This window comes from Mirounga angustirostris, unplaced genomic scaffold (genome assembly GCF_029215605.1).
Source record: "Mirounga angustirostris isolate CCGP_5_RB_7025 unplaced genomic scaffold, mMirAng1.0.hap1 SCAF_16, whole genome shotgun sequence".
Taxonomy (NCBI): Eukaryota; Metazoa; Chordata; class Mammalia; order Carnivora; family Phocidae; genus Mirounga; species Mirounga angustirostris.
Window position 1 is genome coordinate 25,867,039 of NW_026991724.1, and position 22,465 is coordinate 25,889,503.

General features: G+C 51.1%; 1 protein-coding gene across 4 annotated transcripts; it reads left to right on the top strand.

The window, feature by feature from the left end:
* Window positions 1-2,771: 2,771 nt before the first annotated feature.
* On the top strand, window positions 2,772-15,932 carry SLC38A7 (solute carrier family 38 member 7). Of its 4 annotated transcripts, none has more exons than XR_010408206.1 (12): window positions 3,783-4,058; window positions 4,369-4,499; window positions 5,603-6,024; window positions 6,905-7,103; window positions 7,342-7,486; window positions 8,474-8,572; window positions 9,205-9,262; window positions 9,474-9,588; window positions 10,943-11,090; window positions 11,494-11,693; window positions 12,488-12,624; window positions 14,117-14,238. XR_010408206.1 is itself a non-coding variant. In XM_045891005.2 (12 exons), the coding sequence occupies exons 3-12, from the start codon at window positions 5,755-5,757 to the stop codon at window positions 14,217-14,219; spliced, it is 1,392 nt and encodes a 463-aa protein (XP_045746961.1). In that variant the 5' UTR covers window positions 3,783-4,058; window positions 4,369-4,499; window positions 5,603-5,754; the 3' UTR covers window positions 14,220-14,549. The 4 variants fall into 4 exon arrangements, 3 of the variants coding, with proteins under 3 accessions (XP_064437315.1, XP_045746961.1, XP_064437314.1); XM_045891005.2 differs by having other exon boundaries at window positions 12,488-12,542; window positions 14,117-14,549; XM_064581245.1 differs by lacking the exons at window positions 3,783-4,058; window positions 12,488-12,624 and adding an exon at window positions 2,772-3,776 and having other exon boundaries at window positions 14,117-15,932.
* The last annotated feature ends 6,533 nt before the right edge of the window (window positions 15,933-22,465 follow it).

Genomic DNA, 22,465 nt, shown 5'->3' on the forward strand with positions numbered 1-22,465 from the left:
ATCCTTTGAACTCTGGCAGACAAGTGGAATACCTCGAAGGAAACTGTAGCTAGAGCAGGGATGAAGAAGCGGAGGGGCAGTGACGACTTGGTGTCTACAGGAGCCAAGTAGGTAATAGAAGCAAACAGTGAATGTAAAGTAAAAAAGGGATGTGAAGTAGATAGATCATGACTGGTGAGCAGCCTTCATCCTCAGTGTTGGCGAGTGGTAGGGAAGTGACAGCACCAAGAGAATCAAAGTTCAGGGTTGCAGGTCTTAAGTTGTGGTTTTTTTGGTTTTTAAGATTTTATTTATTTGACAGGGAGGAGCAGCAGACAGAGGGAGAAGCAGGCTTCCCACTGAGCAGGGAGCCAGATGCGGGGCTCGATCCCAGGGCCCTGGGACCATGACCTGAGCTGAAGGCAGACACTTAACCAGCTGAGCCACACAGGCACCCCAGGTCTTAAGTTTTTTTAAATAAAATGGAAATCCCGGTTTTTATGGGAGGTCTGTTGATGCTTAAAAGTTGGCAACTAATTCAGTTGTTTTAAAATGATTTGCTAGCGAGATGCAAACAGTAGTTGGCCAGTGTGCAACCTTTAGCATGAAGTCATGTGCTGTCAGCAGACATCTAGCAGGGGCACCTGCTTAGCATCAGTCCTCCCAAGGTTATTCTGTCCCCTTGTGCTTAGTGCTAGGAACCATTCGAGATGGGCCGGCTACTGACCAGACAGACAGTGGAACAGGACTCAGGCCCAGAGCCCATCCACAGTGTTTAGACATTTGGGGGGAAAGAAGAAAGTGACCTCTTGTTTCTCTTAGCTCCCTGAGGGACACGGTGCACAGGGTGGGGGGGGGGGGGGGTCATTCCTGACCCTTGGTTCTTCTGTGTTCCTGTTGCCAATGGAAATACCAAGGTGGTAAAAGGAAGTGAATGGACCAGATCACGGGGTGTCTTTGGAAATATCTTAAAAGGAAAAGCAATAAATAATATCAACTGATCCATAAAGGGACTGACTGCTAAGTCTCCTTGTCTGGAGCCAAAAGGTTGAAAGTTGGCTGCCAAGACCTCAACCAAAAAAGGAACTTAACCACCCTGCTGACTTGTTATTTTTAAACACATGTATTACCAGCACACTCTGGACCAAGTCCCATTCCTCACTGAAAACAGAGCTGGTGGGTATGAACCTGATGCTTCTCTCTACTGTTCAGACTGTTAGCTTCACCCCTTCCTAGTTTCTTAGTCAGGCTCTAAGATGTTAATGTTCTTGCCCATGATGGAGGAGGTGGTTTGCCTACTCAGAAGAGTCATGCCTTTGTTCTGTTATAATTTAAGGTATAATAGTTCCCAAATCTGAATTGATTTTTTTTTTAAGATCTTATTTATTTGACAGAGTGCAGAAGCAGGCAAAGCGGCAGGCAGAGGGAGAGGGAGAAGGAGACTTCCCACTGAGCAGGGAGCCTGACGTGGGACTCAATCCCAGGACCCTGGGATCATGACCCGAGCCGAAGGCAGACACTTAACCGACTGAGCCACCCAGGCATCCCTCCTTGGAAAAAAAAAAAATTTTTTTTTTTAAAGATTTTATTCACTTATTTATTTGAGAGAGAGAGAAAGAGCACACATGAGAGGGGGGAGAATCAGAGGGAGAAGCAGACTCCCTGCTGAGCAGGGAGCCCGATGTGGGACTCAATCCCTCAATCCCGGGACTCCAGGATCATGACCCAAGCTGAAGGCAGTCGCTTAACCAACTGAGCCACCCAGGCACCCGAAAAAAAAACTTTTAAACTCTTTCCTTACTTCTAGGCTTGGGAATTTGGGGGATTTTTTTGATTTTTGTTTTTAATTTTGGGGGCTTTCAGAAATTACTAGTTTACTTTTTTTTTAAGACTTTATTTATTTATTTGTCAGAGAGAGAGCACAAGCAGGGGCAGGCAGAGTGAGAAGCAAGTTCCCCACTGAGCAGGAAGCCTGATGCTGGACTCAGATCCCAGGACCCTGAGATCATGACCTGAACCGAAGGCAGAGGCTTAACCAACTGAGAGACCCAGCCATCCCACTAGTTTACCTTATATCCAGTAACTGAAAGACCAACTTTTTCAAAACAACAATCTTATTAAAAAATGTTGAGATTAGTACTGCAAATCACATACCCGATAAGGGACTTGTATACAGAATATATAAAGAACCAGTACAAATCTAATACAAAGACAATCTGCTTAATAACTGGAAAAGGGGTCTGAATAGACATTTCTCCGGAAAAGACATACTAATGGCCAATAAGCACATGAAAAGTTGCTAACAGCAGGGAAATGCAAATCAAAACCACAATGAGAATCTTTTCATACCCACTAGGATGGGTATAAGGAAAAAGAGAAGATACCCAGGGTTACCAAGTATATGGAGAAATTGGGAACTTATACACTGCTCATAGGAATGTAAAATGGTGCAGCTGTTTTGGAAAGCAGTCTGGCAGTTCCTCAAAAGTTTAAACAGTTACCATTTGACTCAGCAATTCTACTCCTATGTAAATACTGAGGATAAATGAAAACATGCATCCATACAAAAACGTATGTGAGTGTTTATAGCACTGTTATTCACACTAGCCAAAAACTGGAAACAAGGGCGCCTGGGTGGCTCAGTCGTTAAGCGTCTGCCCTCGGCTCAGGTCATGATCCCAGGGTCCTGGGATCGAGTCCCACATCGGGCTCCCTGCTCTGCGGGAAGCCTGCTTCTCCCTCTCCCACTCCCCCTGCTTGTGTTCCTGATCTTGCTATGTCTCTCTCTGTCAAAAAAATAAATAAAATCTTCAAAAAAAAAAAAAAACTGGAAACAACACAAATGTCCAGTCAACTGCTGAAATGAATAATCAAAATAGGGAATAGCCCAACAATGGCATATTAACCAGCAATAAATATGCTCCAATGTGGATGAGCCTTGAAAACAGTAGAAGGCAAAATATATGTGATGAGAAGGTCACATATATTAATCTGTCTGAGGTGGATGTTCTTGTGACACAAGGTCACATATGATTCTATTTTTATGAAATGTCAAGAATGGGCAACTCCGTAGAAACACAGAATAGATTAGTAGTTTGCAGGGGCTTAGAGAAAGGAGCGGAGACTGGCTACTCATGGTTACAGAGTTTTAGGAAGAGTGACAGCAGTGTTCTGAAATTAGGCAGGCTGCAAAACTCTGAATATAGTAAAAACCACTATACTGGACACTTTAAAAGGGTGAATTTGGGGGCACCTGGGTGGCTGAGTCGGCTAAGCATACAACTCTTGATTTTGGCTCAGGTCATGATCTCAGGGTCTTAGGATCAAGCCCCATATGGGGCTCCCCCCACACTTCTCCCCTAGGGCTCACTCTGTCTCTCGCTCTCGCTCTCTCTCTGAAATAATAAATCTTTTTTTATTTTGTTAAAGATTTTATTTATTATTAGAGAACAAGTGGAAGGAGGGGCAGAGGGAGAAGGAGTCTCCTGGTAGAGCAGGGAGCCTGACGCAGGAATCGATCCCAGGACCCTGGGATCATGACCCCAGCCGAAGGCAGACGCTTAACCAACTGAGCCACCCAGGATTAAAACTTAACAGGATAAGCATGGTGAGCTGGCCCGCAGAGGGTCTCCGGTCAATGCTGCGGGGTTGAGGATTCAGGGAGCTGTTGCCCTCCAAGACCAGAGCCTGTGGAAAACTACAACTCCCAGCGCCTCCCGCGGCCCGCAGGAGTCCCGGCGGTCATGTGACCGCGGCTCACGTGTCCTTGCAGCCGGCTCGGGTGTGAGGCAGTGTAGGTAGGTGGAGGAAGGTAGAGGCTGTCTGTGCAGGGTGGAAGCTTAAGTCCCGGGGCCTTGGGGCCCCCGCTGCGGCAGAGTCCTGCCCACTCCCTGCAGGGCTCGGAAGCCCGGCGTCCTCGGTCCCCCGCCCGCCCTCAGTTGGGCCGGCTTTGCCCAGCCTAGCCCCACTGTCTCCACTTGGTGCTAGGCCCGGATCGAGTCCCGGAGCGTCTCCCTAGCTTACCTCACAGCAGCCCCTTCGCCTTGCTTCGGTCCTGGGGATCCTCCCCTCCGCTCCGGGTGCGTCCTGGCCCTCTTCCCAATGCAACCCACCCTGCGTATTTCTGGGATCCAGCCCCAGGCTGGACTGGGAACCCGCTCCGATTGGAATGTGAGGGGGCCCGCGGCAGTGGTTACAGCTCTGGCCTGAGCCTGTGGATGTCAGGCTTGTAGTTCTGATTCTGCCAACTACCTGCTGTGACATTCCCTTTACCCTTCCCTGGGCCTGTTCCCCTGATTGATCTGGTGTCAGAGCTTCTCAGTTTCCTTCACTCTGCTGACCAGCGCAGAAACAGCTCAAACTCTTCTCTCTGCTGACTGCCGATTTTAGGTGAAGTTTTGAGAAAGAAGAGATTGGGGCCAGCGAGGGAAGTGAGGAAAATCAGATCCCAGATCTTTGGGGAGAAAGAGCTGTAAGGAGCAACACACCCTCCACCTTAGACCATCAGGTGGAAATAGCAGGTAAGCTGGGAGTTGTGGAGCTGAGGACTTTTCTGGGAAGGAGAGCTGAGAACTCTTGGACCAGCGCAGGGACCTCTGTGTCTGAGATGGAAGCAGGGTGGATGAGGAGGTCTCACAGCTCTGGGAGTGCTGACTTCGCAGGGCTCTGTCTGGAGCTATGCTGGAAAGCTGGGAGCCCCAAACTCTACCTCCACTACTCACAGCTTTGATTTTTTGCTGAGTTACTGGTTGGGTAACAGGTTGCATAAGAGGAAGCCCTGTAGCATCTGACTGATCTTTCTGGACTTGGAGCCAGCAGAGAGAGATTCCCTCTGGAGCTGAGGTGTATGCTTGGTGACAGTTGTCTGAGAGCATCCAAATTCTTCCTTTAACCTCTCAGGAGTGTACGATTCCCACCTTTGTTCAGCCATCACCAGTAGGAGAAATGAGAAGCATCTGACTACCTAGGGGGTCTCATTAGCCATTCTAAACCCCCCCAGTGTACTGAGGGCATCAGAGGGATGCCTCTCTGATGGGCGTGGTTAGGTCAGTCACTCGGGAGAAGAGTGAGAATTAATTAGCCTTGAATTTTGAACAGCTTTGAAAGCTACGCAGAATTTAGACTCAGCCAGAGGGAGATATGTGGGACTGTAATACATTGAAATACCCCCAGTTCTAGGTGAGGGCTGCTCTTGCAACTCTGGTGTAGAAACAGGCTGAGAAGCCAGATAGATTTAGATCCAAATCCTGTCTTGCTAATATGTGCCCCTGGGTCAGTGATATGATCTTTCTGAACCTTATGACCACTGTGGTAAGGACTGAATGAGATAAGATGTGTCCATGATACTCCTGCCCAACGTGGAGCCTCTCTGTCGTGCTGATGTGTTAGTACTCCTCTGTTTTATGTTTATGTCTTATTGACCCTGAGGGTCTGTAAGCCTGAAGCAAGCAGGATTCGCATCGGATGTATTTCTGTCTCTGCCACCCTGCACTGTGGCACCCATCGCCGTTTTCTGCACAGAGGCACCCCTGGGTTTGAGTCTCCGCCATCTGACCTTCAGAATGTTGTTTCAGCTTTCTGTGCCCATCCCAGGGTAACAGTAGTACCTGTCTCTCCCATCTAGGTTGAGAAGAGCTGGAGCTCACAGGCCTCCTGGGATCATAGTTCCAAACAGGCTGGCACCACCCTCCAGCTGAAGGTGTTCCCTCAGCTGCCCAGGGGATGTGATTGTGAGGCCGAATCTGCAGACCCCGCGGGAAGAGGGCTCCCGGGGCCATGGCCGAGGTCAGCATCAACAGTGACCTCGGCGAGTGGGGCTCGAGCTCAGACTCTGGGGAGCGGGCCCGTCTGCTACAGAGTCCCTGTGTGGACACAGCCCCCAAGAGCGAAGGGGAGGCCTCTCCTGCGGGTCCGGGCAGAGGCACCACTTCCACCATTGGGGCCATCTTCATCGTCGTCAACGCCTGCCTAGGTGCAGGGCTGCTCAACTTCCCCGCAGCCTTCAGCACCGCAGGCGGGCTGGCGGCCGGCGTCACACTGCAGATGGTGAGTGTGCTGGCCGCTAGGGCAGAAATGCACTTCGGGTGCTGGGTCTGGGCTCTTCCCCCAGAAGAGAGGTTTTGCATCCGGGATAGTCAGTGCATGACACATGCGGCCACTCTCCCCACCCTCATACTTGGCAGGCATTACTAATCTATTCCAGCATTCTCTCCTCTGAGCCCAGATGAGGCTTCAGAGTGCTTCCCAGCAATCAGGGAAGTTTGGACATCGGCTGCAAAATGAATAATTGTGTAGTGTATATCTAAAAAGTGAGCCCTTTTATTTATTTATTTATTTTTAAGATTTTATTTATTTCTTTGACAGAGAGAGACACAGCGAGAGAGGGAACACAAGCAGGGGGAGTGGGAGAGGGAGAAGCAGGCTTCCCGCTGAGCAGGGAGCCCGATGCGGGGCTCGATCCCAGGACCCTGGGATCACGACCCAAGCCGAAGGCAGACGCTTAACGACTGAGCCACCCAGGCGCCCTGGGCCTTTATCTTTTAGAACTACATGCTGAACTATTTACTGGTGACATAATTTGGTAGCCTCTATTTCCTTCCACATAATCCGGGGGGGGGGGGGGGGGGAGAGTAGCAGAAACAACATGAGCCACGAATTGATTATTTTTGAAGCCGAGTGATGGGTGAATGGGGGTTCGTGATACCATCCGGTCCACTCTTGTGTATGTTTGAAATTCTCCACAAAACTTCTGTTTTGAGAGAAAACCTCAACTCGGCAGCCTCCAGCAATCTGGTAAAGTTGCCCACAAGATGAGACTCATTTACCAAACTGGCTTCGGGCATTGGCTTAGTAAATGCTGAGCAAGACCAGGCTGCCCTTTGCTGCCAGGCCTTCCCCACACCCTCTGGCTCTGTCCTGCCTGCAGGGCATGCTGGTCTTCATCATCAGCGGCCTCGTCATCCTGGCCTACTGCTCCCAGGCCAGCAACGAGAGGACCTACCAGGAGGTGGTGTGGGCCGTGTGTGGCAAGCTGACGGGAGTGCTTTGTGAGGTGACCATTGCCATCTACACCTTCGGCACTTGCATCGCCTTCCTCATCATCATCGGCGACCAACAAGACAAGAGTGAGGCTCCCCCTCCAGACATCCTTCATCCCTCCCCCTCGGCCCTGGGGATCCCCGGGGGAGGGAACAGGCACAAACACCTGCCCCGGGGCCTAGCCTGGGTCCAGCATTCTTCTGCAAATCCTCCCTCCTGGCTGCTGAGCCCATTACACTGATGGAGGCCCTGAGGCTCACCAGAGCAGGAGGGCTGCAGTCTGCAGGGGCCTGGCGTGATGTTCCCTCCTTCCTTCCTGTGCAGTTATAGCTGTGATGGCGAAGGAGCCTGAGGGGGCCGGCGGCAGCCCCTGGTACACAGACCGAAAGTTCACCATCAGCCTCACGGCCTTCCTCTTCATCCTGCCCCTTTCCATCCCCAGAGAGATCGGCTTCCAGAAATATGCCAGGTTCGGAGACCCCAGCCCAGCCCAGGCCAGACGGAAGCTCTAATCACAGGCAGCTAGAGACCCAGGCACTGCTGGAGAAGCCCTCTCCTTCTGGGGCAGCAAGAGCGGGCAAGGCAGGGTGGGCCAGGGCTTGCAAAGCTTCCAGCCTAAGGTTTCCTTTTGTGTCAGCAACAAGGAAGACAGTGGCCCTTTGCATCAGTGAGAGACTCCACTCCAAATGTCCTTGTCAAAGAAGGGATGGATGATAATCAGGAGTGTGAAGGCAGCTTCCTGGCCAGGGCTATGGTTTTCCCGGGGAGAGTGGATTTTTGATCATTTGGAATTGTCAAGCCTGGCCCTGTGTTCCCTGCAGCTTGGTATGAAGGGAGAGGACTGGCTTCCTGGCTCAGGGTCTGAAAAGCTGTGTGATTCTGAGCTGTTTCCTGCGATCCATAATTGACAGGGTCGCACTCAGCTGTCTCCAAGCTCCCCTTTCATGTTGACATCCCAGCCCTTTTCCCTCCAGTGTCTCCTAGTTCTGAAGGGCCCTGTTCGCAGCTGTCACCCAGTGGGGGCTGCACGGATGGAAGTTAACAGATGTGCTTTCAAGCCCAGACCTCTGAGCCATGGAGCTGAACCAGAGCATTTCCTAATGGTCAGAAATATCAGTCTTGCCACCTCTTGGGTTCAGCTCCCTCCAAGCTGTGACCAGTTTTTCTAAAACTTATTTCTTTTTTTTTTTTTTTAAGTTTATTTCTACACCCAACGTGGAGCTCAAACTCATGACCCCAGGATCAAAAGCCGTATGCTCTTCTGACTGAGCCAGCCAGGCACCCCTCTAAAACTTATTTCTTGTGCATCGTTTTAATCTTTGTTTGGAATAGTCTCCCAATTCATTCGGTAGACACTGTGGTCACGAGAGCTGAGGATGGGTACTCCCTGGGGTGGAAGTAGAGAGAGGGCAGCTGGGGCTGGGGAAGAGGAAGCTCAGTCCATTCTTTCTGGCAGCTTCTTGAGCGTCGTGGGCACCTGGTACGTCACTGCCATCATTATCATCAAATATATCTGGCCAGATAAAGAAATGACCCCAGGGGACATCCTGACCAGGTGGGTAAGAACCCCCGGGGGACGCCACCACTTGGGCCCCGGGAGGTGCTAGGTCAGACATCAAAAGGCCACACAGGTGCTCTTCTCAAGGCTCATTCACTCACCAGAACTTGACTCATCGGTCATTGTAGGAAGGAGGCAGGAATCTCTTTTTATTGGAGGGAAGAGTGAGAACCAGGGATGGGGAGACTTTGCCACCAATATCCAACAAGATGAGTCATCATGAGACGAGGCCTCTGGTTATGGAGACTACCAGGGTGGACTTCTCCATTTTTACTACTTGTGCTCATCTGTAACTTCTGTATTTTCTGTATGAGGATGAAGCTGTTTTGTCATTTAAAAAAAAAAAAAAAAGTTTCTTGTGTTTGAAAGAGAAAGAAAGGAAAGCAAAAGCCCGAGTGCAGGAGCCAGAAATTCGGGATATTGGTCCCTGGAGGGTCTTCCAGAGCCTCAGTTTACTGACCTGTGAAATGGAGAGGTGCCCTCTCCCTGTTACCAGACTTAGGGGGGTTGAATGTGTAGAATAGTGCTGGGGGAGGGTCATGGTGGGCTGAGTGAAGAGGAAGGGCATGGGAGCGGTCAGTGGCTCTGGGGGGTGCACAGGCAGCAGATCCGTGTGTGTTTGTCCACAGGCCAGCTTCCTGGGTGACCGTGTTCAATGCTATGCCCACCATCTGCTTCGGATTTCAGGTGCCGGTTGCAAGGTTCCTGTCTCGGCCTCTCAGCTTGCTCCCCACCCCGGGCTGGAACCCACATTACAGGGAGGATGGGGACATCCTGGGAGGAAAGACAGAGTTGGGGCCCTGGGACTTGTCCTGTGGCTTTTGTCCCCAAAGTACCTCCCTCTGGAAACCGGGGAAGGGGTTACTTCCCCTCATAACTGTGACCTTCATCGTAACAGTGCCATGTGAGCAGCGTGCCCGTCTTCAACAGCATGCGGCGGCCCAAGGTGAAGACCTGGGGTGGGGTGGTGACAGCCGCCATGATCATTGCCCTCGCTGTCTACATGGGCACAGGTGAGTGCTCCCCTCTGAGGGCTGGACTTGGAGTGCTCCCAATCTCCGCCTTTGTCTCCATGTCCTCTGGCCCAGCTCTCCTGGGGATAGCCCTGCACTCCCAGCATATCAAAAACACTTCTGTAGGCATTGGCTTGAACCTGGGCTGCCTTGGGCCTCCTCCCGCCCAAATGAGAGAGATATATTCATCCATTCATTCAGCAGCTCTCAGTCAGTGCCTGCTAAGTGCCAGGAACCGTTCCCAGCATGGGGGATGCTGTGGAGACTGACAGCCATGGTCCTGCTTTCGTGGAATTGACGGTCTAGGCAGAGAGAGTCTCACAGAGTAAATGAGGAATCAGTAAGGCATTCTAGACAGTGGCGAGTGCCACTGTGACAGTCAAACAGGGAAGATGTGAGTGGGACTGGGAGAGGTGGGGACAGCCAACATGGATCACAGAAAGGGGGTGGTTCACAGAAGGCTCCTCTCTCAGGGGGTGGCATCTGGGGGGGCCCCCAGTGATGAGGAGCCAGAATCTGAAGGGCTGGGAGAAGAGCATTCCAGACAGAGGCAGAAAATGCCAAGCCCCTGAGGCAGGGACAGAAAGGTCTGGAGTGGGGTGAGTTGGGGGCAGGTGGCAGGCAGTGGGGCCAGACAGGGAACGGATAGGTCCTATTGGGCCTGAGGACTGTTGGGAGCCAGAGAGGAAGCATTTCAAGCAGGGGCACGTCTTGGCAAAAAATGGCCATGGGCGCCATGCGGGGAATGGTTTGGATGACAGAGCAGGACCAGAAGACCAGGAAGTCCAGGCCCTGTGATTCCTTCCACAGGTGTTAGGGGGCCAGCACTGTTCTACCTCTGAAGACAAAGCCAGGACCAAGAGAGGCAAATAGGCAGAGTCCCTGTCCTCCTGGGGCTCGTGTTCTGGCTGGGGAGATACACAATGAACAAGTGTTTAAAAAAGAAAACACAGAGAGTAGTGCTCTGAAGAATATAGAGCAAGGTGGTGTGAGTGAGCACCCAGGGCCAGGGGTTATGGTAGATGGGCAGGGTGGACGCGTTCTCTGAGGAGCGGACATCTGAGCTGCGACCTGAATGGTGAGGGGATGGGGGTATGAGGGGCTGGGCAGACAGAATGTTCATGCAGATGCCCTGACACAGGAATGTGCTGGGCGAGCTCAAGATGACAAAGGTGGCAGTGGGGATGGAATGGGAGAAGTCAGGGAGAAGGCCTCGGGTCCCAGCCCGACACCCTCTTAGCCTCCAGAGCTGCTCCACCGCCCTCCCCATCTGATGTTGCACCCAGGAGTCAACAGTCCATCCCCTTACCCTCCCAGGATCGCCCCTGCCTAGCCCTCTTGTCCCTGTCCTCAGGCATCTGTGGCTTCCTGACCTTTGGAGCTGCCGTGGACCCCGACGTGCTCCTGTCCTACCCTTCCGAGGACATGGCTGTGGCCGTTGCCCGTGCCTTCATCATCCTGAGCGTGCTCACCTCCTACCCCATCCTGCACTTCTGTGGGCGGTGAGCCCCCTCTCCATCCCATGGGGGTACTCCCTCCCCCCCAGGCTCCTCTCTTTTTGTAAGCCCTTTGAACATGGTCCTTTGACCTTCTGTGAGTCCTCTAAGAACCTGTAGTCCAGATCCTTTCCTGAACACCCAGCCTTGTAGGTACCCAAGGAGAATAATAGTATCAGTTCCCAGGGTTGCGGGGGAGAGGAATCCTGGGCCAGCCCAGGCACTAAGCGCATCGCATCCGCCATCCCAGCCAGTCCCCATGGCAACCACAAGAGGAGTCCTGCTAGGCCCATTTCACAGAACAGGGAACAGTCTCAGAGCTTAGGGCCATACCCCCAGTCTACCCGCTCAGAGGTCTGGCTCTGGGAACTGGAAGTGGGGGCCTCTGAGCCACTGTCTTCGTGGGCAGGGCGGTGGTCGAAGGCCTGTGGCTACGCTACCAGGGGATGCCGGTGGAGGAGGACGTGGGGCGGGAGCGGAGGCGGCGCGTGCTGCAGACCCTCGTCTGGTTCCTGCTCACCCTGCTGCTGGCGCTCTTCATCCCTGACATCGGCAAGGTCATCTCGGTCATTGGAGGCCTGGCCGCCTGCTTCATCTTTGTCTTCCCAGGTGGGGACCCCCGGCACCTCCCTCCCCGCAGCACTGGCGCCCATGGCCTCTCGGCCTCGGCTCCTCCCTTGCTTTCCTGCTAGTGCTTATTAACCACCCACCTTGGGCTCTGTGCTAACCCCTGCCCCTCCTGAAAAGAAAGCACAGGTGTGTTCTCCACTTTGCTGATGAGGAGATGGGAGGAAGTTAACAGACTCAGCTACTGGGTAGCAGCTTTTCTGACCCAGATCTGTCTAGGTGCACAGCCTGCACTCTTAACCTTTCATTCACGCATCTGTTGCTGCCTGCTGATGAGGGGTCAGGCTGGTTCAGGCCGTGATAGCCCAGAGGGTAATGGGGTCTGGTGGCAGCACCCCGATGCAGAGGTCGGGAGACTTCAGACACAAGTCTGCCGCCAGATCCCTGGGAAATGGTCGCATGTGCCCAGCCACGAGTTCCACCTGTACCCAGCTTATTCCTCCCCGGGAGACCAGCTGGCAAGTCCTTGCCACGGTGCTTGGAGCAGTGGCGGCCACACCTGCTCAGAAGGACACTGGGAAGGGCCCCAGGTGTTGTGGGCGCTGCCACTGAATCACCTTCCGCTGCCGCCCATGAGCTCTGAGGCCCGCGTGCGGCCCACGGGGTGCCTGTCAGGTGCTGGCCTCCAGCTGTGTGTGGCGTGGGGGCAGGGTATTATCTGGAAGAGCACACGCAGGCCTTTCTCCACTCACTGCCACGGCCTCTTGGTAAAGGGGGAGGATGGGCCCGAGGGAAGGAGCCCACCCGAGCTCTGGGGGCCTCCTCTTCTCTTCCAGGGCTGTGCCTCATTCAAGCCAAACTCTCTGAGATGGAAGAAGTCAAGCCGGCCAGGTAAAGCAGGGCACCCTGTGGTCCTGTCAGGGAAGTGCTGGATGAGGGATGGTCTGGCAGGGGCACGGGGGGCCGAAAACAGGTAGGGATCAAGAGACTTCTGTACTTGAAAAACGTAAGAGTTTTCTAAATCCCTTTTTAATCCATGCTGGTTGTACCAGTTCCAATGCTACTGAAGGACTTCGGAGAAGAATGTGGAAGTCCCTCTTGCCCCCACAGCCCACTCCCCACCAATCCCTCGTCCTGAGAGAGCTCTCTGTGCATGAAGCATGCATGTGTATGCACAAGCACATGAGGCTCTGTGTCTAGTTTGGGTTTTCCAAAAATGGCTTCATGCTAGGCTTTTCTACTGCTTGCTTTCTTTCACTTAACCATCTGTCTTGGAGATCACTCTCTGTCAGCACAAGAAGATCCGTCCACTTTTCTTTTCTGAGGGCTGCAGAGTGTTCTGTTTTATGAATGCATGAATACTCTTATACACGGACACCTTGGCACACCTATTTTGAGGATCTTGACAGGATCAATTCTTAGAAGGAAATTGCTGGATCGTGGGACATGCTCATTTTCACTTTTGCACAGGGCTCCAATGTCCCTCTAGAAAGGCGGGTACCAGTCAGAGTCCTAGCAGCAGAGAGGGAGAGTGCTCTCTTTTGCACAGCCCTGCCGGTATTGTATGGAAAAGCCTTTCAAGTTTTTGGTAGTCTGATAGATGAAAAACACAACATTGTTTTAATATCCACATTTCTTCGAATAGTACAGAGGTTGAAAACAGGTTGCAAGCTTTTTAAAAAAAATTATTGTGCAAGAAATATTCATTATAGAAAACTTTTTTTTTTGTAAGATTTTATTTATTAGAGACACAGCAAGAAAGGGAACACAGGCAGGGGGAGTGGGAGAGGGAGAAGCAGGCTTCCCACCGAGCAGAGAGCCCGATGCAGGGCTCGATCCCAGGACCCTGAGATCATGACCTGAGCCGAAGGCAGACACTTAATGGACTGAGCCACCCAGGCACCCCTCATTATAGAAAACTTTAAAAATACAAGTCTAAGGAAGAAAATTAAAATCACCCTTAATCTCAATATCCTGCTATATTCTTATAATGCCCTGTTGCTATCTTTGATACATGGATTTGCAGATGTCTGCTTTTTTTGTAAATGGAGTGGATCACACTCCATGTGAACTGCTTTTTCCTGAACATATTTCCATCAGAACACATGCGCTCTAATCCTGGTTCTGCCCTTGGCTTGCTGTGAGTAGTTAGTGAATCCCATTAGGCCTTGGTCTCCTGACCAAGTTTAGGGATCTAGACTGGTCCCACATACCTTTGTATGAAAAGTCATTTAGAAGTAGGAAGTGTTCTACCCACGGGAGAAGTGGTATAAGTAATTACAATAATTAAGCTTTGGGCCATGCTTAACTGATATATATATACATATATATATACTTATACAGATATACACATTTATATATATATACTGTATATATATATATATATATATATATATATATATATAAAAGTCTGCAAAGTCAAGCGTGGGTTGACTTACTAGGCCTCTCTCTCCTCTACCCTACAGCTGGTGGGCGCTGGTCAGTTATGGTGTCCTCTTGGTCACCCTGGGAGCCTTCATCTTTGGCCAGACCACAGCCAACGCCATCTTTGTGGATCTCTTGGCATAACCACTGCCTCACAGGCAACACATGGCTTTTGCCACTGGACCCAGGAACCCATCTCCTTGAGCTGTGGGGCCACCCTGAGTCCAACATCATTCGTCTTTCCTGCTGGGATGACATCTGGACATCCTTTTCCAGGGACAGTTCTGGAGTGAAAGCAGGCCTCACACCTCTGGACAGCTCAAACCCGGCAGTGCGAGGATTGGGGGAGGAGGTCTCGTGTCACAGAAGAACCTTCCCTGTTCTCCAACTCTCAACTTCTCCATGCCTGAAAAACATGGGGAAAGAGGGTCAGAACATCTCCGAAAAAAAGAACCCAGCCTGACTTTGCTTTGGAGAAAGAGTGTGGGCAAAGGGCCACCACCATCCTTCACAGAGCAGCCTGTCCTGAGCAGGGGCTGCGCTCATTACCCCGGCACTCAGGGCCTGCTCCAGTTTGTCAGCCGCTTGGCCCACAGTGGCTTCTCTGGTATCTGGCAACTTCCAAAGGGAGCACAGAGGTAAATCGAGTCAGGCCCTGTCCACTCCATCCTGGGGCCTCTTTCCCCATACCTGAGGGTCCAGGCCTCCCTGTCTTCCCCCATCCCCAGACATCATCAAGTCTAATGTTTACAAACGGTGCCAGCCCGGCTCCGAACCCGAGGCCGGGGGCCGTGCCGCACCATCACGGTGCTGTGAGGACTCCTCAGTCAGCTTTTCCCTAGGCAGGACGGCTGCTTCTCTCTTTCTGATTCCAGGTGGACCCCTCGCTTCAGAGGCACAGGGTGGGTGATAGAGAAGACTGGGAGCCTTCCACACCCATGCGGGCTGGGCTGGTCGGGCTCAGGGTGAACCTCTCTGGTAGCTTCTCTTCTGCCTGCCCTCTAGTCACCTCTCCCCTGTCACCCTAGCAGGATAGCCCACGGAGAAGAAGAGCTGCTGAGTTGTCACTGAGCATAGTCCTGCCAGTCTGGAAGTTTGCCTTCCAGTCCAGATCTTGTCTGCTCCCTCCCCACCTCATTTCTTCAGCCCCTACCCCATTTTCCTAGCTCAGTCTCTCCGGCTCACATAAGCCTGGGGGGTAGTAGGGGGTGTGCCCGACCTTCTCTTGTCAGCTCCAGGGGTCCACCAGGCCTGGCCTGAGGTTACACTGGATTGTGCCCCAGGCGAGGTGAGGAGGACACTGTTCTCCTGGTCTGCATTCCCCTTTCTCTCTCTGGCTGTTCACTCTGACCCACCAATCCCAGGCATTGACTCGGGCTTCCTCCACCTGGAACTCCCAGCATTTCCTCGGTCCCTCTTCAGCAGGGGTGAGTGGGACCCCCCATCCAGCAGCCCACCACTCAGGGTGCTGAGATCACAGAAGCAGAGGCTGGCCGGCGGCCGGCTGGGCTTCTGCTCAGTTTCCAGACTGGAGGACAGCCGTTCCTCACATGCCCGCGCCCTCGGGCCCTCGGGCCAGACCCTCGCTGCTGTTTTCCCTCAGCCCCAGCACGGTTAGGACGGTCCTGTCAGCAGGCCTGCGCAGCCTCCTGGTGTCGGATTTCAGCTGAGGGGTGGGGGATGGGGGGCACCGCCCAGAAAGAGACCCGTGTCCGGAGGAGCTGGAATCTGGCCACTTGGCCTCACCTCAGGAGCCCCCTGCCCTGCCCTCCACGCCAGGGTATTTTACTGTTTCTTTCCTACTTGTGCACATTCGTACCAGAGAGGATGGTTAATAAAAAGGGGCTGTGCTGCTGAGCTGTGTGGCCTCCGTCTGGTGCTGGGGACAGAGTCCAGGCCACTGATGGGAGGGAGATAGGCTGGGTGGGGGAGGGGCTGGCGGGAGGACTTTGGGCCTTACCGACTTTGACCCCTGTTTCAGGCATGAGTGCTGCCATGCTCCCTTCACTGAGATGGGAATATATAAGTGGCTCTTGATGCCTCCCCTTTCTTCCCCATCCCATCAGCACCCCCACCACCACCACCACCAACCTCCTGTCCCGCTGCGTCTGCCTTGGTTCCAGTCCTCACGTCTTCCCCACACCGCACGGCTTCAGACCAGTCTCTGTGCTGTGTGTCTCGCTGACCTCACATTCTGGGACGAGCTTCAAAGTCCTGAACAACCAGCCTCATCCCTTCAGAGGCATGTGTTGAGCAGGCCCTGGTTATAGAGCCAGGCACTGCTCAGGGCCGGCAGGAAAATACTCAGCAAAACAGCAGCTCCACTCTCAGACTCCTGGGTATGACTGATGCCAAGCAAGTGGCCACACAAGTACGTACTTGCAAGTTGTGATATGTGCCAACAAGAGAATATATAGAATGTTCTCTTTGGGGGCCTGAAGCTTGTCTGGGGAGTCAGGGAAGGCTTCCTGGAAGAAGCGGCATTTGAGCTGGCCCCTGAATGATGAGTAGGAATAAACTAAGTGGGGAGAGGTGGGGGAACCTTTCCAGGCCATGGGAACTGCATGGGGGAAAATTTCGTGTTTGGTACTTGGCATTTGAAGAACTGAAAAGTGGCCATTGTCCGTGGGTTATCACCTGGGTGTGGGAGAGCAGCCGGGATAAGAGTTGCCCGTAGGGTAAAGTCTAACCAGCTCATCTTCCACCCCACTCCATTTCCCTCCTGGGAATGGGACTGGGGACTCTCCAGAGAGAAAATACTTCTGAAGTGGCCTAGTATTTTTTTTTTTTTAAGATTTTATTTATTTATTTGAGAGAGAGAGAGCATGAGGGGGGGGGAGGGTCAGAGGGAGAAGCAGACTCCCCGCTGAGCAGGGAGCCTGATGTGGGACTCGATCCTGGGACTCCAGGATCATGACCTGAGCCGAAGGCAGTCGCTTAACCAACTGAGCCACCCAGGCGCCCAGTGGCCTAGTATTTTGAAGGGCTGGAGGGGTGAGACAGCTTTGGGCCATGCTTCACACGGGACTATGGAGACCAGAGCTGGAGGTTTGCTTTCACTTCCTCTGGGTGAACAGAGGGAAGGGTTACACCTAAGCTAAAGGCAAATAGCCCTATTCGTCCATTCATTCATTATACTCAAGACATTCCCTGTCTTGTTCACCATAGTTATAAGCACTTGATCATATATTCCCCGTTACACTGTAATCTCCATGGGAGCAAGGGCACATCCCCTGTTCAAAAAACAAAATTCAGGGGCACCTAGGTGGCTCAGTTGGTTAAATGTCCAACTCGATTTTGGCTCAGGTCATGATCTCAGGGATGAGATGGAGCCCCACATAGGGCTCTGCACTCAGCAAGGAGCCTGCTTAAGATTCTCTCTCTACATCTGCCCCTCCTCTCTCCCTCAAAAAAAAAAAAGTTCAACTGAGTGAAATTGAAGATCAAATAGGCTTTGTTAGGCAATTCATGAATCAGGCAGTATCCTATCTAGCAAGTACAGAGAAGCTCCAAGGAGTTGTGCAAAATGGAAGGTGTTGAAGGGAAGGGGAGTGGGACAACGTGGTTATTAGCAAAAGAAAAGAAAGGACTGCTTCAGGCAAAGTCACCTCTTAAAGGGAGGGGCAGGGGAATCTTAGGTGGATTACTTCATCTTCCTTTGGGGGATGGAGAGGGCCCAGGTGACAGATTGCCTCCTAGGTGCTGACGAGAAATTCCTGGCTCATCAGTTAAAAGACATTTCTGCTGGAGGCTGAAACTGCATTGAAGTTTCAGGTTGCTATCCCGGGGGCAAACAACTCCACCTTGGGCCTGTGGTTTTCTTTTTAACACTTCTGTCCATCTGGAATCTTGGCCCGGAGCCTGGCACATAGTAAGCACGGAGCCTGGCACATAGTAGGCACGGGTCCTATAGTTGTGGAGCAAATGAATGAATAGCAACGACCATTTGTTAGGGTTCTGACCTCATGCCAGCACTTCACCTGCATCATCCTTTTTTTTTTTTTTTTTAAGATTGTTTATTTGAGAGAGAGAGTGACAGCACGAGTAGGGAGGGGAGGGAGAGGGAGAAGCAGGCTTCCCGCAGAGCAGGGAGCCCTACACGGGGCTCGACCCCAGGACCCTGGGATCATGACCTGAGTGGAAGGCAGACGCTTAACTGACTGAGCCACCCAGGCGGCCCTGCATCATCCTCTTTTGATCCTTACAATAGCTCTGAAGAGAAGGCTAAGAGAGATTATCAGATAGTTTGCTCAGGGACACACAGGTAGTAAAATTGGAGTCAGACCACACTCATCATGCATGGATAAACAAGTGAGCAGAAGGCTCTCTCAGAGCCAGCCTTGTGCTTTCTGACCCCTGAAGGCAAGCTCAGGAACCTTCGATCCCTGTGCTGGCGCCAACACCAGATCTTGGAACCCTTGGATCGTCCTCCCAGCCAGTCCATGTCAAGTGCTGGGATGCCTGCTGACTGTAGCTCTGGGCAGAGTGCTTCACCCCAACGGGCTTCTGTTTTCCCAGCTCTGAAATCAGAATGATAAAAACTGACCTTTTTTACCTCCCAGGGGAAAAGGGAGCCTATGTAAAGACAGTGCATGAAAAATGACAGAGTGCTTTGTAGCCAGAAATTCACGTTCACAGAATAAATAAGAGAACTCAGTGTCTCCTCAAGAAGACAAACGGATTCCCCTACCACTTCCTGGGAGTCAGGGTGCTCCTCAAGCTTTAAGGTACAGACAAAATTTTTATCTCCTTAGGATACAAATTCTGATTCAGTAGGTCTGGGGTGGGGCCTGAAGTCTGTATTAAGGTTTTAGGTTTTTTGTTTTGTTTTGTTTTTTTAAGATTTATTTATTTATTTGAGGGGGGAGGGGCAGAAAGAAAGGGGGAGAGAGAATTCCAAGCAGACTCCCCGCTGAGCACAGAGCCCTACGCGGGGCTCCAGTCTCAGGACCCAGAGATCATCACATAAGCCCATCATGACATGAGCCAATCATGACATGAGCCGCAACCACGAGTCGGACACCTACTCCACTGAGCCACCCAGGCGCCCCGTGAAGTCTGTATTGTTAATACTCCCCCATGTTGCCCATGCTCTGGTCCTTGGACCACACTCAGTAGCAGGGGACTGGTGGACAGAGCAAGCCTTTGGTCTCAGACAGACCTGGGGTGGATTTTAGCAATGCTTCCTACGATGCAGAAACTCAGAGAATCAATTCACGTCTCTCAACCCCGCTTTTCTCACCTCTAAAGTGGGAGCAATGGTGCCCGCCTTGTAGATGTCAATATTGTAAATCCAGGGACAAGTAGCGTAATAACATGTGTGAAGTGCCTGGAAGCTGGCAGGGATCATGTTGATCATGTCCCTGTGCTGGAAGGAAGGAGAGTAACTGCAGTGTCTTCCTTTGGTCAATAGAGGTCATCTTCGTGTGTTTCTTCTTATGAAAGAGGAGACTCCTCTGAGGGCTCCTGGTGACTGGCGATGGCCCAATGCTCCCAAGTGATTCCCCGATACTGGGGGCAGGACCACCTCCCTAGATTCTACGCTCCAGTCTGGTGGGGGAATCAGCCAACCAAATAATCACAGAAATCAGTTTTGCTAGATGTAGATTAGATACTCCAAATCCAGATTTGGTAATAATTCATTGCTGTGATACAATGAAACAAATTTCAGTAGGCGTGGAAGAAGGCCAGAGACATTGTAGCCAGGAAGAAGGCAGACACACTGTCCTGTGCAGGAACACTCTGTTTCCTAGGCACAAGATTCTTTTAGTCATTCCTCCATTAAAAATGAACTTCACGTGTTTCCAGTCCAGCCTGTAAGAAATTTAGAAGTGGCTCATCCTAACAAATAAAAAAGCTGAACAAACTGCAGAGTCAACAACTCCTCTTAGATGGGCAAGATATCAGATTACAGGGCACACCCCTGCCCTCCCCCACCCCCCGCCCCCAAAACCGGAGAGAGTGGCAGGCAAGAATAGGGCAGAAGCCCACAAGCAGAAAGCTCTGCAGGAACCCATGTCAGGGTAGAGCCCCCAGAGCTCTCACTGATGAATTGCTCAGCATGCACAAATCTGAGAGAGAAAAACACAGGGGGGACCCAGTCATGGGAAGGGGGCCCACTTCGGTGCATTTTGCCTCCTGGAACTCTACAGGTTCTCATAGTAAACAGCAGAGAAAAATCCCCTCGAGTTTCCAGGAGGGGAGAGGAGAAGACACCATTTTGAAACGTGCCAGAGCATTGTGTTCTTTAACAAGATCTGCCCTCAAGGGAAACTTAAAATTTAACCAGAGCCTATCCTGCTGGGATTTTTATCAGAGCCAAACTGACCTAAGGGAAGGCACATACCCAACTCCAGCCCCCTCTAGCCTTCCATGTGGAGGAGAGGAAATAGAGAGGTCCAGCCCACTCTACTGGCCCTGTGCCATCTAGAGAGGACAGGAGACAAGAATTAAATGATTTGAGAACAATCAACTGCATAAATATTAATATTTTAAAAAGAAAGTTAAGTTGTATTTTGGTAATTCACAAACTATCATGCAAATAAAAACTCGGCAAGCAGGAGAGAATGAGAAGCGTGTGTGGGGCACACAGAAACACTGAAGACTGTGTTTGAGTCATAGGACTACAGAATGCTTCCCTTCCTCCAGTACCTGGTCACTGTTTTATAAAAAGCCTATTTACAGCAGTTCCTTTTACCTAGTCCATTATGTCCAGTTATCAAGAAAAAATTATGAGACCTATTAAAGGCCAAAAATACGGTGAGATATGGCAAGAGTGATGGAATTAACAGACAAGGAATTTTTTTTTTTTAAGATTTTATTTATTTGGGGCACCTGGGTGGCTCAGTGGTTAAGCGTCTGTCTTTGGCTCAGGTCATGATCTCAGGGTCCTGGGATCGAGCTCTGCATCCGGCTCCCTGCTCCGTAGGAAGCCTGCTTCTCCCTCTCCCACTCCCCCTGCTTGTGTTCCCTCTCTCACTGTGTCTCTCTCTGTCAAATAAATAAAATCTTAAAAAAAAAAAAAAGACTACATGGACAATGTACGCAGAAAGATGGAAATTCTAAGAACCAATTATAAATGCAAGAGATCAAAAATACTCAAAGAGAGATGAAGAATGCCTTTGATGGGCATATGAATAGATTTGATACAGCTGAGGAAAGACTCTGAGCTTCAGGATTTCTCAATGGAAACCTCTAAAACTGAAGAGTAAATAGAAAAAAAGATTAAAAACAAAACAAAAACAGAAAAGAAAATCTAAGAACTGTAAGGGAGTACCATATACATCATGGGAGTACCAGAAGAAGAGAGAAAGGAACAGAAAAAATATATATATTTGAAAAAATAATGACTGAGAATTCCCCCTAAATTAATGTCACACACCAAACCACAGATCCAGGAAGGTCAGAGAACACCAAGCAGTATAAATGCCAAAAAATATGACCCCTAGGGGCACCTGGCTGGCTCAGTTAGTAGAATATAGGATTTTTTTTTTTTTAAGATTTTATTTATTTATTTGTTTGTCAGAGGGAGAGAGCACAAGCAGGGGAAGTGGCAGGCAGAGGGAGAAGCAAGCTCCCTGCTGAGCAAGGAGCCCAATGCGGGACTTATCCCAGGACCCTGGGATCATGATGTGAACTGAAGGCAGACTTTAACCAACTGAGCCACCCGGGCGTCCTGAACATAGGGTTCTTTTTTTTTTTTTTTTTAAGATTTTATTTATTTATTTGAGACGGAGAGAATGAGATACAGAGAGCATGAGAGGGAGGAGGGTCAGAGGGAGAAGCAGACTCCCTGCCGAGCAGGGAGCCCGATGCGGGACTCGATCCCAGGATTCCGGGATCATGACCTGAGCTGAAGGCAGTCGCTTAACCCACTGAGCCACCCAGGCACCCCTGAACATAGGGTTCTTGATGTCAGGGTTGTGAGTGTGAGCCTCACATTGAGTGTGAAGATTAGTTTAAGAAAAAATGACACCTAGTCATATCACTTTCAAAATACAAAAAGTCAAAGATAAATTTAAAAATCCTTAAGGAGCTAGGGCCAGGTGAGGGGGGAGGTAGGGAGAACACCTACAGAGAAGCAAAGGTAAGAACCACATCTGAGGGGCACCTGGGTGACTCCGTTGGTTAGGCGTCTGCCTTCAGCTCAGGTCATGATCCCAGGATCCTAGGGTAGAGCCCTGCACTCGGCTCCCTGCTCAGCGGGGAGTCTGCTGCTGCCTCTCCCCCTGGCTCATGCTCTCCCCTCTCACTCTTTCTCTCATTCTGCGTCAAATAAATAAATAAAATATTTTTTAAAAAGAGTATTAAAAAAAAGAAGAAGTTCTTTAGAAGTGCCTGAGTGGCCCAGTCAGTTGAGTGTCCACCTCTTGGGTTTGGCTGGGCCATGG